At 33.7% G+C, this 19,770-nt stretch overlaps 2 protein-coding genes across 2 annotated transcripts in view; both read right to left on the bottom strand.

Annotated features, from left to right (window-relative positions):
* Nucleotides 1–4,834: 4,834 nt before the first annotated feature.
* LOC122524182 (serine-enriched protein) overlaps nucleotides 4,835–19,770 on the bottom strand; it is a 29,573-nt gene continuing 14,637 nt past the window's right edge. The window contains exons 2-10 of the mRNA XM_043646288.1: nucleotides 18,764–18,963; nucleotides 9,770–9,890; nucleotides 8,729–8,894; nucleotides 6,315–6,508; nucleotides 5,934–6,103; nucleotides 5,661–5,843; nucleotides 5,512–5,590; nucleotides 5,259–5,437; nucleotides 4,835–5,155 (exon numbers count right to left, since the gene is read on the bottom strand). Coding sequence (XP_043502223.1) covers nucleotides 4,954–5,155; nucleotides 5,259–5,437; nucleotides 5,512–5,590; nucleotides 5,661–5,843; nucleotides 5,934–6,103; nucleotides 6,315–6,508; nucleotides 8,729–8,894; nucleotides 9,770–9,890; nucleotides 18,764–18,960 — 1,491 coding nt within the window. The 5' untranslated portion in view covers nucleotides 18,961–18,963 and the 3' untranslated portion in view covers nucleotides 4,835–4,953. The remainder of the gene's footprint in view (nucleotides 5,156–5,258; nucleotides 5,438–5,511; nucleotides 5,591–5,660; nucleotides 5,844–5,933; nucleotides 6,104–6,314; nucleotides 6,509–8,728; nucleotides 8,895–9,769; nucleotides 9,891–18,763; nucleotides 18,964–19,770) is intronic.
* Nucleotides 6,764–7,689, bottom strand: LOC122524183 (probable small nuclear ribonucleoprotein E). The gene has a single exon (XM_043646289.1). It carries the CDS (start codon nucleotides 7,588–7,590, stop codon nucleotides 7,306–7,308), a length of 285 nt encoding a protein of 94 aa, XP_043502224.1. The 5' UTR covers nucleotides 7,591–7,689; the 3' UTR covers nucleotides 6,764–7,305.

Here is a 19,770-nt window from a genome sequence, read left to right as displayed (position 1 = left end):
TAATTGCAACGGGAAAATAAAATAAAATAAAATAAAAGAAAAGAAAAGAAAAAAAAAAGTAATCTCTAAAATAATTCGATAACGTGACATAATTCGGTTTATTATTTAAATAATAAAAATTTTGACCTTTTTTTTATTAATAATCTCGCGTTCTCTCTCTCTCTCTCTCTTGGTTGTTACCTATACGAAAAAAAAAATAATAGGTAATAAACTAGTTAAGAAAGGAAGGAAAATAATAATAAGAAGAAGAAGAAAGAAAGAAAGGAAAAGGATTGGACGTGAAGGGACGAAGGAAGTGTTCCGTGCACGTGGATTCGCCGGATGAACACGTAAAACCGCGGGGTGCACACGTGTTTGGAACGCGCGTTACAATGCGCTCGTACACGCGTCGAACGTCTAGTAAACGTTTTATCTTACGACCGTTCGACGCCTGCCAATGTTTAACTCCGACCGTAAAGTTTTCGTCTCTCGTGAGTTGGATGGAGAATGAAAGACCAAGGAAGAAGAAGAAGAATCAAAGAAAGAGAGAGAGAGAGAGAGAACAAGAAAGAAGGAGTAAGAAAGATCCTTCTTACAAATACAATACAATACAACACGACCACGACTACCACCACCATTACCACCATTACCACCACTACCAACCATAACAGCGACAAAATGGAGAAGAATAAGAATAAAAAGAAGAAGAAGAAGAAGAAGAAACTATTTTTTAGGGTTTTTCCTATAGAAACTCGATAAACATTCGAATAATTATTTCATGCATCCCATGAAAAAGTAATTACAATTGCTTACATTTTCTACTTTTTCTCATCTCCCTTTTAACTGTTTATGTATATATATATGTATATGTGTGTGTGTTTGTGTGTGCGCATACGCGTGTATATGTGTATGTTTAAGTACGAACTTGGACTATACTTTTGCCGGCTGGTTTATACGGTCGCGCGAGAGGGTGCGTCCCGTCGAACACAGATTCGCTTTTAAACTCTATCGGTTCTTCTCGTGCGAGCTAAGAGAGAAGTGAGAATCATTGTAAAAGAAAACGGTCGCGATCCTTGGAATCCAAGAAACTCGAGAGGTGGTAGCAAAGATATCGTTTTCACGATTCACAAACCACCGTGTGTGTCTTCCGAGTCCATGGTAGTCGGCTGTGTTTTTTCTTTTTTAATGTCTATCTACTTACCCCCTTCTCCTCTTGCGGGATCATCTTTTTCAAAACCCTTTCTCCGATTGTTTTTTGTTTTGTTTGTTTTACTACTTCTTTTTATCATCTTTTTCTTTTCGTCATTGGTTTTTAGCTTTTTTTTTGTTTCCTTCCCCCCCCCGCATCATTATTATCTTTTCGTCATTTCATTTCATTGATTTCGTCTTGTTACGTTAAATCACGTTAATTCGTCTCACCGTGTAAATATTCTTATTCTATACGACTACATAAAAGCACATAAGTTTTTTTGGGTTTTTTTTTTCACTCGCATTAAACATTATCGTAATTTCGTAATTTCGTAATTTTGCTACGAGTTTTTTTTCTTTTTTTTTTTCTTATGTGTTTAATACCCCTATGCAAATTAAAATATTTCTTTTTTTCAATTTATCTATTTATCTATTTTTATGCTTCGTGATTCGTGATACATTTTGCGATATATCTTCAACATTTGTTAATTAACGAATGATGAATCGGGAATAAAGTATAAAAGTATCACTACATTGATATCACACGAAAGATAGAAAAATATGAATAATTTGAAAATAAAGTGAAATTGTTTACAGCTTTCATTAAATTTCCAATTATGTGTCAACGTATAAATAATTTTAATGTGTATAGGGGCTTTTAAGTAATAATGATATTTAATGAATGATCAAATAATTCGTATAAAAATTATTTAAAATTATTATTTATCAATTTAAAAGAAATCTTCTTTTTAAATAAAATAATGTAATCGAATTATTTTTTCATTGATTAAATTAAAATTAAAATTAATTGTAAGAGTAAGAATAATAAATGTCATGATTAATCAATCATTCATTGAATAACACATATCACCAAAAACAGTATCACAAATATGATTATTTAATTTTCTTCACAACAAATTAATAATAACGAATTAAAATCATTTAATCTTCCCGACCTGTCTCGTTTTCTTATTTCTTCTTCATGTTTTTTCTCTTCCTCTTTTATGTTTCCTTTTCTTTCTATCCTACATCTTTTTTCTTATTTCTTTTTTTACTTACAATTAACTGTAAGATAAATAGAAACGAAATGAATTCATATGTAATTCGTAAAATAGCGGACACACGTGCAATCCTAGATTTATGTATATTCGTTTTAATTAATTAGGCAGGGACAAAAGTGTAAATAAATGACCAAATCAACGGCGCGTATGTATAAATGCATGTATATAAGTAAGTACATATATACATATATGTATATGGACGTAAATAGTACATATGTGTATGTATATGTGCATACATTTGTTTGTATACCATCGAAGGCTAGATTAAATTCGAAAGAGAAGAAGAAAAAGAACAAAAAATAATTCAAAGTTCGCTTCTTCTGCGACGTTATTTTTTAAGTATTATTATAATAAAACAGATTATTACATCAACGTGGTGACGTTCGTTATGTATATACCCACATAACACATATACAATGGAACCTTCAGTATTTGACGATCTAATATTCTAATTGTAAGTGTAAGCGTACTCGACAAATTTGTAAACTTATTTTTAAAACGAGTAAGAACAAATTAAAAATCATTCTGGTCTCTTTACAAATAAAACTTTGACGGAGCCAGAAAAACAAGCAAGTAGAGATTCATTGAATATATTAAATACATATAGTTTTTGAATATATAAAAATTCTTCCATCCGAACGATTATGTTTCTATTTTAATTCTAATACTGGAGGTTTTATTGTACATATATATATGTCACTTGTATTCCTGCAACTTAGAGTGTCCACTGTCACGTCTCGTTTTATTTCTACTATTGACAATGAAACTAATTACAAGTATATTGTCAGTGGAAGAAAGTCAAAGCAAATAGAAGGACGTTCACCTTTCAGCCGATGAGAAAACAAATTTTATTATTATCTTTCATTTCATTTTTTAATACTTATTTTCATATTTTTATTTATTTTTTATTCGTTCAAAAGAGAAGGACCAATACGGTGTACGTGTATAATATGTATAAAAAAAAGAGAGAGAGAGAAAAATATTAAAAGATAAAAAGGAAAGAGATAAAAAAAAATCTTTCTCATCTCGACGTAGATTTCTTGAAAGACAGAGGCGAAATTACAAGGTTGCGTGCAAATTTATGAAAAGGTTACGGACATAAATAGATAATATAGTAAAGCCCACGGCGAAGATGAGCATGTTAAACTCATAATACTGTACCATGAATATTCAACATATACCGAAGAACGAAATATAAATTCTCTCTGCGCACGAGAGCATACATAGTATGATACTGCATATACACATACACACATACGCATTATTCTATATACCAAATACGTTCATATACATACATACATGCACATATACATATATATATATGTGTACTTACATATGCATTTATATATATCACGTTACACATATATACACACATGTATATTAATATACATATACGTAATTCAATAGATCCTGGCCACCCCATAGAAATTATTAACTATTTGCATTGAAGTATCAATTAGTTTTGGCGGCACTTCGACGGTTTTTCTTTTACACGTTCGCCATGTCTGCATTTGCGCGCAAACTTTACGATTTTTAAATGACCTTTTTATTGTGATACCTATATAAATACGTATATGTATGTTAGGATGTATATGCTTTAACTTATGCATGTATGATACGTGCGAAAAGCACGCTCGAGAAATTCAAATATACGTCTCCGTGTTCGGAAACGTGTTTCTTACAGGTTTACAATGTCTCTTTATTTTACTGGCCGCCATTTGGAAAATATTGTTTTACATTCGTCCTTAAACGAACGACAATTTCTCCTCTTTAAACTAAAGACGTTTTAAAAAACTATTTTACACGGTATATTTAGTGGGAATGAATTTCTTACAATAAGTATTAAAAACAAATAGATTGAATTCATTTATCTTATCATAATTTATCTTATTTAATTCATCTTATTTATTCTAATTTGTTTCTTTATTTGACAACACGAGAGTAAAGTATTAATCTTGTGATTTTTATTTTATGTAATTTTTTTTATTCATTTAGTGATTAAAGATCTTATTTCAGAGCTTCGATCAAATCAAATTTTTTCAATATATAAATACACTCTTAACAAATATTAGCTTTATGCAAATTTTTATTATAAACATATGTATAGTGACCAGTAATCATCATTAAACAACCAGCTCTCAAAAGAAGAAAAATGTAAGTAAAAGTTCGTAACAAAACGAAATCAAATGTTTCTTATTTTCAAGTATCCTATATATTTTTTAAGTATATCTTATATTTATTAATTATTTTAGATACTACAATTCGGTATGAAGAAGAAAAAGATAATTTAATTTTCTTTTTATTTAATATATAACGGGAGAATTTCGAAAAGATAATATTTTATATTATATAAATTTTTTCAACGTTCACATAAGTAATTTTATCAAATTTATCGATATATAATTTGTGATCATCTAATTTATTTTATCGTCTCATTCTAAGACGCTGATTTTATTTTTGAAAAATCGATTTCAAGAAGTACAATTCTATTAAATGCATACCCACATAAAAGGCATTAGAATTATACAATTTGTGCTATTAGTTATCGTATAAAATATAGAATTATAATTGGATTTAATATCCCGATAGATACTTCATTAACGTACTACGATTGAAAAATATTAAACTATATTACGTGTATAAAATAATCTCAGTCTGTATAAGAGAGCATGTAAATCAGAGTATTTACAATATTGTACTATGTTTCAAAATGTCGTACGAATTATCAGTGATTCGATTTAGGAGTATGATGGCTAGGTGTAAAAACTTCATAATCTACTACAGAAAAATGATAATCTCCCATTAGTATTGTGTTCGAAGCATTTTCTCCATCATAACTGTGAGGAAGATTACTGTAACTTTCCATGTTTGTGTTACAGTTACTGGATATTAATAGATCTGCACCTGCACCGAATATGGGTCCTATGCTGTGATAGTAAAACAAAAATGTACATTAAATATCTGATTATATAAATTGAAAATATAAAATGAATTTAAAGTTAAGAATATATCAAAATAATTATATCTCACTCAGGATGATAACAGATAGCAAAGGGCTTTTTAACAATTTCATATTTGGTTGGAGGTATATCCTGATTATTAGTTAATGTAAAAAGAAAAGCTTTTTCCGAAGAAATATAGTGTCCTTTAGCGTTGGTTTTACCCCATGGTGCGTCACTAAATCCACCGCATATTTCTCCACGCGTTCCCTGTAATTAAATAGATGTTCTATTTTATTTATATTCTTTGTAGATGATAGTAATTTTTAAAATACTAAACTTACTAATGCTATTACGTATGTTGGAGAAATACCATCACAGTGACGATGAAAAGATGTTGCAGAATAGCCATGACCAGAAGCTCTACAAAATAATATAAGTGGATTTAATTAAATATTCTTTTAATATCTTTAGAAAGATTTAATTTACTTACCTATAAATCAAACGCCAACTTTGTTTCGGTGAACCATACCATTGATTCAATAATCGTTGATATCCTATCTTGTCTCTTGATAGAATTTGTGACCCAGGGAATAGAAAAGGGCTTACTCTTGGTTGTAATCTCTTATCCGAACAAATTTCTGCATACTTGCTTGGTAGTGCTGCAAATCTGTATCTAAAGCAAAATATACAGAAAAAAACAGAGATTTATAATAATGTCAAATAGTTAAAGTTATTCTAATAATTAGAATTAAAACATTTATACCTTTCCAAAGATAATTCTATCGGTACAGCTCCAGTTGGTTCTACTTCTTCCGCAAAGACCTGGCTATCGATGAGTAGTAGACGAACATGATTTATCACTCCCGACAAATGTTGGCAGACCCTCACTCGTTCCTCTTCGGTCCAATGTTGTGTAGGCTGCGTCACCCCTGCCTAGGAGCGTGGTCCGTACGGTTAAGCGTTCCTTAACTCGTAATTCTAAATTCCGATCCAAGAACCTAAGGAGCCAAGGACCCGATAATGTATGCGATATAAGGTCTAAGACCTTGCACGCCATACGTACTATCAGAACGTATAATTTGTTCTCGAATTCAAGGGATACAATTTGCTCGGAAACGGAATAATAATTTCTAAATATAAGAACCTGATACTTGGCCCAGTTCAATACTGCTCTCCATACGTCTTCCTCTTCTAGGCCAAGATAGTCGGAAGATATCAATTTGACAAGGGCATCTTTTGGTAGATTACAAAATGCTGTTGTTTTCACCGTGTCCACTGCATTTTCTCCGATAAATGCAAAACATCTCTCGATAAAAGATGAGCAAGCACCTTTCCCACCTGGAAAATAAATTTCAACTACAGGGAAGATAATATTTCTTTTCTACTATTAAACTATATTATTTCATCTTGCAATTAAATGTAATGCGGTGAATTAAAAATAAGTAAAGATCTTTTAAGCGTACATTATGTTATAATATTTTATTTATATTTATGTAACATAGTTTAACATAACGGATTGCATTATTCAAAGGAAAGGTGTGTATAGGATAAAATAATATAAAAAGCTACAACAGAAGAAGTGATAAGCCATAGTTTAAGATCAAAACATTTTTTTTAATAATCCCTGTTTAAATGACATTTACAATAGTACTTTATGTTTATTTGAATAAACGCAATTTAATCCAATTAAAAAAAGAACTTTAGAAATTTCATAGATTTATAATAACCTGATACGTTATAGTGTAATACAAATTGTAGAATAAAAAATATTTATAATGCTGTTAACATTCATAATATACATATTTAGCATAAGATTTTAGTACGTGCAGTATGTTAAAATGCATACCACATTAGGAAGAACAATTAAAAGTTTAATTAAAGAAAATAAAGATGAGTCAATGAATCAATTGCTGTAGCATCAATCATAGAACAAAATAGTCATTAAGTCGATAAGTTCTTCCTTTCATAAGATTTGAATATTTTTGTCGTAAGTATGTCCCTGAGTCGATCCATAATATCATATAATGCACAGCTTTTATCTTCTTAATATTGGCCAGAGAAGGGCACTTGCAGTAGATCTTGGGTTTAAATGTGTGACATACAAATGTCCTTTTTTTGAGGTTAACTTCTTTAATTCAATTCGCAGTAGGATTAGTATTTTGTATTAACGTTATATTATCTCCTTTTAACATTATACGTCCAAGTGGTTTTCTGTTTTTCGTCTTCAAATGATATTCCTCAGCATCATCCAAAACTAAATTCATGTATTCATCAAAGCCGACAATGTGACCCTCGATCCTCAGATGAATATTTTCAAAAAGCCAAACTTGTACCCGAGACCGATTTTGCAAATATCGGAATATAAGGTTTATGGGTTGTACCATAACCTTTTGAACCTTTTGTGGTCCTTTGTACGACATTTTGAACTTTGTTTTTCAAAAAAATACGATGCGATGTGCTTAAAACGTACTTGTTTTCTTCGTGAAAACGCAAAACGCCGCTAAATATGGCGTTTTAAGGCTTGCCAACCAAAGAAACTTCGTAGGAGTACCAACTGATGCGTACAAAAATTCTTTATCGAAGAAATAAAATTTTCATCTAAATTTTCGATTATTTATTTGAAATTATAAAAAAATACTATTTAATTTATATTTTTAATTTTTGTTATAAATAGGATAATAATAGTTAGTATTAAACTAGATTTGAATAGTGCTGCCGCGTGTTGGTAAGAAAAATTTCTACATTGCCGATAAAGTAGTGCAACAACGGAATTATAATAATAATCAATATATATTTTTATATAAGTTAGATTTATTTAAATATGAAATAATAAATAAAATAATCAATGAATAACTATAGTTATCAATTATTTAAAGATAATATATAATCCATTATAATGATGGATAATTTAAAATTAAAATGATCGTTGTATTATTAATCGACTTTGGACGTATACCAAATGGCTGACACTGACATCAGGGTAATAAATAAAAAGTATATAACTAATGATACTGGATAAAATCTCCCCTTTTATCGTAGAAGGTGGAATCGTGTGAATCGATTAAAAGGGAAAGCGTAGGAAAAGACGTACAAAAAAAATTAGGGAGAGCGTGTATCAAAATTAAAATAATGAAGATCGATGATAGTTGAGAAGTGTCACACAAGTGTTTACGACGTCACGTGCGTGTATTTATACCGGAAACGTATTTCTTTTCTGTTCTCTCTATTTTGTACGAAGTTTCTACTTAATACTTTCATAAAAGAAAAAGAAAAAAAAGAAAAAATTCAGTATAATTTATACATAATCAACCCTCTAATAACACGATACTCTGTAAACATACCGCAAAAATTGCGACAATTTATAACACGATTTCCTTACAGTACAACTCGATCAATTTGAACAACACGAATTTAATTCTATGTGATAAAACACAATGAATTAATCATGTTATAGGAAGTATCAACTAAGACAGTATCTACTAAATTAAAAAGTAATAGTTTGAATTTGACGAGAAAAATCAAATAAAATTCGACGAATTGAAAGGTCGATCAACGTACCTGGTACTCGTTCCTGAGCATCCAAAGCAGCGGTCAAAAGGGCACATGCATTTCCAGGACTTAGAGTAGCCGATACGTGTTCCTCGCAACTCCTCCAAAGTTCCTCGACACCAAGTTCTTGAGCAAGACCTAGCATCTCGAATATTCCACTATCTTGTAGCATGATCTAATCATTTTATAGAAAATTAATAAATTAATTTCAACTAACATAAGATATTTTCATCATTACATATATAAATTATATGTTATGAATTAAATGATTTATATGGACACTGTAATAAATCTATTGTGCACAAAACTATTTAAAGGATATAATCCTAATATTGGAATTTATAGCAATACTCGATTTTCGTAATACCTATATTAATCTCACAACTCATAACATATTTGTTGGTTTATCTCGTTGGCTTAATAATAATAATTATTAGTCGTTTAAATTGACGTTTTGAGGTACAATCTAAAATTAGAATACGGCAATTTAATCATTCATATATATGTTGCAAACTGGATGATTAATATAGAAATTATGAATAATGATAAACGATATCGGACATAGTAATAAATTATATTTATTACAAATACTAACTTCAAAAGGTATAATCCTAACGCTGAAATTTATTACACTGCTCCACTTTCACAATTCCTATATCATTCATTTAAACCATAACATATGTATTTAGTTTCCTATTCGTTGGTTTAGTAATAATAATAATAATTATTATTATTATTCAATTAAATCAACATTTAATATCACGTCTTAATCGTTTCATTAAAAATAGATCAAAACTGAATGTAATGTAATAATTACAAATATACAGACATAAGAAGTGGTATGCACATACCATATACCTATTCGTTGATTTAATAATAATAATTATTTGTCAACGAAATAAACGTTTTGTATGATTACTTAATCCTTTCATAAAAGAATAAAAACCAAAATTGAATACAATGTAATAATTATACAGTATATACACGTATAAAGAAATTCCTTTCATAATGAAGATTTTATTCATCAATGAAAATGAAGGTTCTTCTTACTTTGCCTGTATAGATATAATGAATGAACTGCCTGAAGGTTTCCGGATGAGCGTGTGGCATTCTAACGGGTGTCGGGTTTCCAGGCGTGCCAATCCTTTTAGCGGCTGCGAAATTCTTGCACCTGTGCACCACAAAAGTTCATGAGATTGATCATAGAATAATAAGATAGTGATATTACAGTTGGGAAAGAAGGATGGAATAAGAAGAAGAAGAAGGAAGAAGATGAAGATAGAAAGAGTCATCGAGAATGAGAAAGAGAGAGAGAGAGAGGGAGAGGGTGAATGCCGATATTTCGAGTTTCGTGGGAGCATAAATGTGGCTGTTCGAGGGGTAGTTCTTGTAACGAACGCCATCCACTCCGGGCCGTCGGAGTCTCCAGCACTTCTGCTGCTGCTTCTCCTCGTCACAAAAGAGCTTAATTGACTTCGTCAGGAAGCTCCGTTGCCGCGGGAGAATACGTAACTAACATACGGCGCACTGGCTTTAGTTTCCGTTCCCCTAGAAATTAATGGCAACCTTCGAAAAGTCTCATCTCTCTTGCTCTCTCTCTTCTCTTCTCTTTCTCTATCTATCTATCCATCTATCTTTATCCTTCTCCTTAGTTGTTACTACTCTCTTTCTCTCTCTCTCTCTCTCTCTCTCTCCCCGTCTCCGTCTTTTCTTTACCCCCTCGTCTACTATCGAGGAAAAACGAGAGGATGCTGACGAGAGTAAAGGAACTTCACGATCTCGTCGATTTTGATCGTCTAGGGTGTGAACACGCAACTCTTTTTTTTTTGCATTGAAACTTTGAGTTTCGTATTGAAAAAAAAGGAAAAGAAAAAAGAAAGAAACAAAACAAGAATTCTCAAAGAGATATTGGTATTGACTTTTCAACGGGAAAAATATTTTTCTAATCATTTTTTAATCTATTACAATCTTCGGGATCGCGCGTTAACTTTGATCGTCTTCTGGAGTGCGAACATCCATCTCATTTCGCTTTGTAACTTTGGATTTCATTTTAAGGAAGAAAGAAATGGATTTTTAAAGAATCGCATCTAGATATTGATATTTCAACGGGAATATTTTTCTTTCTCATTTTTTCTATCAAAATTACAATCATCGGGATAAACCGAAGACTTTGATCGTTTAGAATGCGAACAAACAATTCCTTTCGGTCGAAGTTTTTTTTTTCGTTCAAAGGAGAATGAATAGATTTGATTGATTTTTCTATAAAAATATATTATTTTTAACGTATGTTTGGTTATATCAAAAAAAAAAAATAAAAAAGAAAAGAAAATTGAAAGAAATAAGATTTTGAAAAATTATTATTAAACGAGTAGTAAATATTTCTTTGGTGAAGTCAACGACACGAGAAATACTCTCTCGTACGGAAGGAGTCATAGAGCCCGTGTGTTAAATGGAGCACAACGACGTACCTTGAAACCAGTCGACCAGGCCCTTTTCCGAGGGCACGGTAGTACCGAGAGTTAAACATAGACAGAATGAAAGATAAAGAAAAGAAGAAAATAGAGAAAGAAAGAAAGAAAGAAAGAAAGAAAGATAGAAAAAGAGAGTGTGCATCAAATCGAAATTGAATTTACACTGTGGAATGTCGTGTAACGAAAGAAAGGAAAAAAGATAAAAAAAAGGAAGAAAGACAGAAAGAAATAAAGAAAGAAAGAAAGAAAGGATGTACGTTGGTAGTAGAGGAAACGGGCCGTTTTTCAATTAGAGACATTCACCAAAGTGGTGATGTGGGTGGGTGGAGTAGAAGAAGTAGGAAGAGTGGGGCGAGGGTTAAAATGAGGAGAAAGAAGAGGAGGAGGAGGAGGGGAAGAAAGGAAAGAAGGAGAGGAAAGGAATGAAAAAGTCGGAGATCGGGGTAGCAAAAACGGACGAGTCGTTAAGCGTAGCTTTCAGGAGTCGACGTCCACTACTACGACGACCATGTTCTCGTGACTTTGACGATGGTGGCTGTGACGTAGGAAGAATGAGAAGAAGGAGGGTAACAGAAAAAGAGAGAGAAAGAGAGAGAAAGAGAAGGGAAGGGGGTGGGGGTGGTTCCCTCTTGAAGCACGTAAAGCGTGCCTCTTGCGCGTATCGAATCAAAAGAAAATGTGTCAAAGAGCCGACGAACGCAAATGGAAGAGGCTTTGATATTATACCGACGTACACCCGAGCGTCGCCCTGACGACGACGACGACGACGACGACGACGACGTCGTAGTCGAGAAGAAATCGTGGAAAATGTTCTGCTGGAAAAGCGTGCGACCCTCGTCGAATCGACGTTGACGAGAAGCAAAATAAAATATCAAACGTTCCTCGTGTGCATCGTGTGTTCCCGTGCATACACGCTTTCCTTCACTTTCTTTTTTTATTTTCTATTTCTTTCTATCCATACCGAAAATTCTTTTTTTCTTGTTTTTTTTCTCTGTTTCCTCTCGTAGATGAATTTACTATTACGTGTCTACAAACGAGGGCGTAGGTATACACTTAAAAGTACTTTCGATCGTTTCGAAAAAGCAAAATTTTTATCCAAGAATTTTCTTCTCTTTTCTCTCTTTAAAATCGTGCAGAATTTTTACGCGTATTGTATCGTCCTGTTCTTTTCTTTTTACAAATGTTTTTCTTTTTTTAATGTAATTTATTTTTATTAATATATAAATCGATATTCTATCAATACTGTAGATGTGTATATTATACTTAGAAGATTGTACAGAATATAGGAGAGTGTTTAATAAAACGTTCTATATACGTTTACTATTTTTGGAAGCTTGCAACGGATTATATCATACACATATGTAACAATAAAGTGTGTGTGTGTTTGGCCTATTTACTTTGATAGGAATGCTTCATTAGGTCGCTGTTCAACCGGTTTAACCAAAGCTCAAGCATTTTCCAATATCTGTGATATATAAAATATATATATACACATAAAAATGAGAGACTGACACATATAAAGCAGAATCGTTATCCTATATACAGACATTCAGAGGTCCGCGTAATCGAAAGATCGGCATTCGCTCGAATTAGTCCGAACCGGTTTGAAATTCCATTCTGTCGTTCCTGTGTCGTTTCCGAGTGTTCTAAATTTAGCATCGAGGTGTTTTCCCTAAAACTTCTACGAGAGAACCAACCACACTACTCATTCACTTCAATGAAAACATCAACAGTATTAGTAGAAGTGATTACATAATAGGCTAATTAGCGGCTGTCCGATTGAATGATAATCATGTTCTCTTCATACGAATTTTCATCGAACAAATTACTAGGTCAATTCGCTTTTGACTCAAAGGGAAACTCGTTTCTCTGATCTTGAAATGAAACGTCGTTCTACAAACGTTATTGCGTAGGATATCATCTCTTGTGACAAATGAGATACGAATTCTATCCTTCTCTCTCTTTCTATCTCTATCTCTTTCTCTTTCTGTCCTTCTCTCATCCGTTGAGCGTTTAGCTTTGTCACGAGGCATCTATTAAACTAGGTCGAACATCTGTAAGAGAACAACCTCTTCATGATTAGATTTACCGTTCAACAGAATTGTGTAATAGTTGAGGATTGTTTTGTATAATCAAATTATGAGGATTGTTTCTCTAATCAATTATGTCATCTAATCCTTAATTAAATCATTTGTCTTATGACAAATAAGTGCTTATAAATAGAAAAATTATTTTTTTTATTACAATAATTAGTACCTAAATGAAATATTTATTATTGACAAATTATAATCAGAGATATTATTTCATTTACCTCACACTTGATAATATCTATCACATTTCATTTGATATTATGTCGCAACCAATAAAACCTCCCTTTCTCTTACTATCGCAATAAATACTTCCCCTTATTTTCTTATTCGAGTAAGCCGCCACCACCACCACCACCATCACTACCCTTCTTAATGATTTTGGGTAAGATTTAACGATCTGCTAGCTGGTGGCACAAACGGTAAAGGAAGGAGGAAAAATCAGACAATGCATCTAAAACACAACGCGCACGTCATACGTTCCTCGTTCCTCGTTCCTGTACCTTTTTTGCCCCTGAGTTTTTTGCGCAAAGCTGACGGAAAAGACGGGCGTACGTCAAAAAAAAAAGAAAGAGAGAGAGAGCAATAAAAAGAAAAAGAGAAAGAGAAAGAAAGCAAAAGAAAAAAAGGACAAAGCAAGAAGAAGAAGAAGAAGAAGAAGAAGGAAAAGAAGAGTGAGGGAGGGGTAAAAAAAAATAGGGAAGGGTGGTTCTCTAATCACGAGAGAAGGTTGCCGCAGCATTGCTATCAAAGAAAACCAAAAATCAGCGTGAGAGAATAGAAGAAGGTGAAAAGGAAAAAAGAACTAACGTTAGAAGGAGAGAAAGAGAAAGTCTGATGCAAGTCAGAGGTGTTAGGAGAAGCGAGTGGGGATGGGGCATAGGGGATGGGAGAAGGTATGGTGGGGGTGGTTTTCGCAACTTGGAAAGGGTTAGTAGAAGCAAGTAGGATAGAGAGAAAGAGAGAGGGACGAGAGGGTGGGAAGGGGGAATACACGAGGCGGTACGACGTGGCTAGGAAACGAGGGTCGTGGCTGCTGCTTGGTTTTACGTCGGCAAGGGTTGAATGTCGCCGCAGGCTTCGCTACTAACGACCAAGCATGCGATTATATGGCGGCTCCGTCGATCTACGTGCAAAAACCGCTTTGGTTTCCGGTTGCACGGGGTCTCTTTCTCTCTCTCTCTCTCATTCTCTTTCTCTGCTTTTCTCTTTTTCTAGTTCTTTCTCTTTCTATTCGACGTTCTCTCATTCTCACAATTCTACTCTCCACGAGAGAGAGAAATGTCATCGTTGATGGTTGCTGGCACACCTCTAGTTCCTCGCGTCCGTCATTGTAGTCACCTAGTCACACCTTTTCCTTTTGTGTTTCTTTTTTTATTTTACTTTTCTTTTATTTTCTTTTCTTCTCTTTTTTTGTCAAGTTGGTATAGGATTTAGAAAGATTCTTAACGTTTAGTTTAGTTTAGTTTTTGTAATTATTATTGATTAGGAGGGGGTGGCAAACTTGTAGTTCGTAATTTTGATGATTACTTTTATAAACATTCAATGTTTCTAATATTTCGAAAAGGTATTAAAAAGGGATAAACAATTCGAACAAAAAGTAGAAAAAAATCGATAGAATAATCGACATTGTCTTAACGTGTAATATTTAACCGACGTAATAATTATTCTCATTTTTACTGGAGTTAAAGATCGATCGAGTGATTTGATAATAAATTCGTCAACAATACTGAAAGTGGATTTTAATCGTTATGGCCTGTTAACCAGCTCCATATTATATCGAGAAATAACGCGAGTATTTATAATCCGATTTAATGATAGAAACAATTGTAAGAGGTATATCAAAAGCAGACGGCATGATATCCCGTTAGGAGAGGAAGACAATGGTATTTTGGAGGGCTTGTCTAGGTGATATTCTCTCGCCTTTAGAAATATAACGAGGATAGTGGTACTCTAGAGGGACATACGAAAGAAAGATAGATAGATAGATAGGTAGATAGCAAGAATGAGTATAAGAGAGAAGAGATTACGATTTTAGCAGGATTTCAGTAGATACAAAAGAGAGAAAGATAGATGGAGAGAGAAAGAGAAAGAGAGAGAGGAGAGTGAAAAAGAGAGAAATAGAATGGACCGATGAGAATTCGAGTGCGGTCGCGTATTGTCCATTCGTTTCTTCCGCGGACGTCTGTCAGGAGCATGCGTAACTTAATTTTCCGAGGATCGCTTTGACAAAGGGATCGAGAGGAGGGCGTTAGGTGGCCGAAAGCCTGGCGAAAAGAGGGCGAAAGGAGGAATAAGTGGAGGGACGAGGGTGAGGAAAGCAAGGAAAGAAGGAACGAACGAACGAACGAACGACAAAGAGCTTGTTCGTCCCTTCCATACCGGTATCAAAAGGGTTCGCGGAAATATCGTAATTGACTTTACAATTAGCGCCGTCCTGTTCTGTGGAAAACTGGCTGCCGGCCGTCCCTTGGACGTTTCAACAACCATCCCTTTTCTTCTCTCGACTAAATATCAATCCCTTCTTACAATAATTAGAATTCCCTCGATTCGAGAGTGCATCGAGACGATGAGAAGGAGAAAAACTGATCGCGGAAAAAGGAAAGCCACGTTTATCTATCCTTCTCTATCTTTCTCTATCTTTCTCTATCCTTTTTTCCTTTTTTCCTCTCTCATTTTCATTCCCTATCCCTGTCTTTCTCATTGTCCAACTAATTAGAACGGCCGGACGATTCGTTTCGTCGGTAACAATCGGATCTCCTTAATTAAAATCCATCGAGCCAGCAGGCGAGCGAGATTCGCGCGTGCTTACACCGATCAAGAAAGTTCGATGACTTTGGTTTGGTACGAGTCTCCTTCGATAATCACTCGCGCGTTCATTAGTTTTAACCGAAAGAACCTAAAATCGGCTTTTTCCTATTCATCCCAATCATCTTCGAGCCGACGTCTAACGTTCTAAACTTTTCTCCTGAATCATTTTCTTTATCCTTTCTCTCTCTCTCTCTCTCTGTTTTTTTTTGTTTTTCATCTTCATCTTGTTATAGATTTTTATTTGTAAAAAAAAAAAATCCCTTACAACTTTCCCATTTATTTCCACGATAGTGGCCACGACGAGACGTTGTTCGATATTTAGTTTGAAGATATTATTCTACAGGCTTGTTTTTATCTTATTTACTTGTTATTATAATTAGTAATTAATATTTAAATATGAATAATAAAGAGCTTAGAAATCTATCCGATTAAATTGATAATTATTTTGTTATAACAAATTACTATTTCACACACACACACACACAGACGCGAATGACGTTACGATAGTTTACAAAAATGATCGTCAATTTAGTTTTATTGTCCTCGTTAGAAGAAGCACCAGTCATTCTAGCTGGACTGTCACTCTCAGACTTTTCTTTTCTGCTTCGTTTTATATTATTTTTTTTTTTTCTTTTTTCTTTTTCCTTCTTCTTTCTATTCTACCAACTCTGTCAGTAGCAAGGAACTTCTTAACGAAGTTATCCCAAAGTAAGTTAGCCGCTTTTAAGTAACAAGGCACCGTGGTTTCTGCTTTCCATAAGGACGAAAGGAGCATAAGAGAAAAAGAGAGAAATAGAGAGATAGAGAGAACAAGAGAGAAAAGGGCAGTAACTTACGGATGTACTCCAGACATACTACACGTTTTTCCTCGGCCATATAGCGCCTTTGCATTAACGATGAGAAGACAATACCATCGAGATAATACAATTTCTTATCTTTCAAGTAACCTACAAAGCTAATATAATTATACGTTAATGTAATTTTAAGATGATATAGATTTATCGACTTTCGATGATTTATAATTTTAAAAAAAAAAATAAACGAAGTACGAGAAAAAAAAAATTATATGGCAAAACATTTCAAGAATTTTCTTACTTTATCTTCAAATTTCACTCGAATTTCATTCTTTCTTTATTTTGTTCGATCTGATTTTTTCTCTCTCTTTATTTCTCTTTATTTCTCTATCGTTCTCTTTCTCTAACTTTTTCTATTTCTTTATTTAAATCAATCTCTATCCTTCTTTATCTCTATTTCTGAATCTCAATCTCTCTTTCTATTTACTCTTTTTTATCTGTTTCTCTCTCTATCTCAATCTAAATCTCTATTTCTATTTCTATCTCTATCTCCCTCATCCTCTTTCTTCCAAATTCCCTCATTCTTCGTCTTTCTCTATCTTTATCATTTCTTCTCTCTCCATTTTACCATCTATCTTATTCTCTTTCTCTCTCTCTCTCTTTTTCTCTTATCTTTTTTATCGCCATCTTTATCACTTTTAATACCTCTATCTTCTCTATCTCTCTCTTTCTATCCCTCTCATTTTCTCCCTTTCTCTATCCTCATCACACTCTTTATCCCTCTTTCTCTCTGTCTTTCGTATTCTGTCGTGTATCTCATCGTTTATCTTGATTTTTTTCCTCCACTTTGTTCCTCGGCTACGTAGAGGAATTCTCCAAGGAAATCTCGCTACTCGATCGACGAGACTTACTCGTCGCTTTAATAAAAATTACGATTAACAATTAAATCCATTCCCCGGACGCGTCACGTTACTTCATTTAACGTGATTTTCATTCGTTTTCCGCTCAGCTTTTCCTTACGGGACAGTCATGATATTTCTGTTACTGCTACGAGTTTCTACAGTTATATACAGTATTTTATCATTGGTAAACGTGAGAAAATATATCGATGACGAGAAAACGAGGAAAGAACCGATCTCATTACGCCAGGAAAGCCACACTCATATCACTCTACTCGCTCATTCTACACTTTTTCTCTCTTCTCTTCCACATTTTTCACCTTTTTTCTTTCCCCATATTCTTTTTTTGGATATAGCTTGAAATAGAAAGAGAAAGAGAGGGAGAGAAAGGGAGAAGGAGAAGGATACGTGTACTTTCATCTAATACAAAACTCGTAAACTCGTAAATTTTGCGCGTAAATAGCGTACGCGTAGAGAAAAAGGTTTAATTTCGTTTGCTGAAATAGCATTTTTCTTGTTCTTCCTCCTTCCTTCTTCTTTTTTTTTTTCTTCTTTTCTTTTCTCCTTTTTTTATTATTATTATTTTGTTATTTCTCTTTTTAATTTTTGTTTTCTCTCGTCCGAGTAAAACTACAGAAACCGGTAGAATCTCGCGTTTTGGTTTTACCGTTGGTGCAAATTGAATTTCCTCGCCAAGGAGAGTTTGAGCTTTTTTTAATGAAAATTCGCTCTTGGGGTTACGTACACCAACCCTACCTACCTACCTACCTAACTATCTACCCGAATCGTTTGAAAAATGTTTCTAAATGTAATAATAAAATGTTCTTTGGGCGAAATATAAGCTCTTATATTTCTTCTCATGTTAAATCTAATAAAAAAAATGTTTTTTTTGGCGAAATATAAGCTCTTGTATTATTATTATTATTATTATCGGATAAAGGATTAGTTTATGTATTCATGGAAAAACAAATGATGAACCAACCTTGCTTGTAGTATGATTCTGTGGGCATAAACCGGCGTCTCGTCTCTACCCAAAAGGAATACGATGTCGGCAGTGTCCTTGTCCTCGGATAGTCTTGCTAAATCTTCCAAAAGTCTAGGTACACCGGCCAAACCAGCCTCACCGGAAACTCCGGCGGCACCTGGCACCGCCCCCATAGTAACGGCCCTGCTTACCATTGCCTGCACGTTATTCATTTGTATGCATTAATTTTCTTAATATTGTTATCGTTATTTTGGAGGTTGCTCTTTTTTAATAATTAGATCAGATTAACGGGGACAATTTTGAATGATTTAGATTTTGCCATAGTGCTTTATTGTATTTTATTTTTGAGATATTATCGTTATTGGTTTTGTTTTTTTTTTTAAATAATTAAGTAGAATTTATAAGAACAATTTCAAACGATTTGGCGTTCGTTATTAAGCGGTTATTGTTTCAGTTTTTTTTTTTAATTATTAGACAGGACTTGTAAGGAAAATTGCATACGATTTGGGAGTTTGAGTTTTCATATTTTGATGCATTGTTCCGTTAGCTCATGCAATTCGCTTATAATCGGATATTAATGGAGGTGACGAGGCGTGTCCGTCTATCACGCACGTATATTATACAAATTACACAAACACATAGATAGATGTATAGTAGTTACGCAAGCATATGTCATATCGAGTCGAATATTTTGTCGGATGCGTTGGTTGTAACGATGTCAAACGTTTGCAGGCTTGCAGGTTCGAAGAAAAGCATGCATAGTTAGAGGGAGAAGGATAAAGAGAAGCGTGTAATAGGAGGGGGTGGGGGTACGGGGACAGTAGGGTGGGCATGTAATGGAAAGGGGTTAAAAAAGCAACACCGATTAAAGTACAATCGGCGCTAATTGCACGATTAATATTTGATTTGCGTCGCTATGGCGGTGCAGGCGACGCGTCATTGGCCGGCCAGTCGTCGTGCGGCCTAGCGATGAGTCCAACTCGATCTGAATTTTCAGTCGGTGT

Source organism: Polistes fuscatus, unplaced genomic scaffold, assembly GCF_010416935.1.
Source record: "Polistes fuscatus isolate 324 unplaced genomic scaffold, CU_Pfus_HIC Scaffold7, whole genome shotgun sequence".
NCBI classification, from domain to species: domain Eukaryota; kingdom Metazoa; phylum Arthropoda; class Insecta; order Hymenoptera; family Vespidae; genus Polistes; species Polistes fuscatus.
This window is presented reverse-complemented; position numbering and strand designations above follow the sequence as displayed.

Bases quoted from the DNA above. Each gene is read 5' to 3' on its own strand.
- LOC122524183 (XM_043646289.1), bottom strand. From the start codon at position 7,590: ATGTCGTACAAAGGACCACAAAAGGTTCAAAAGGTTATGGTACAACCC.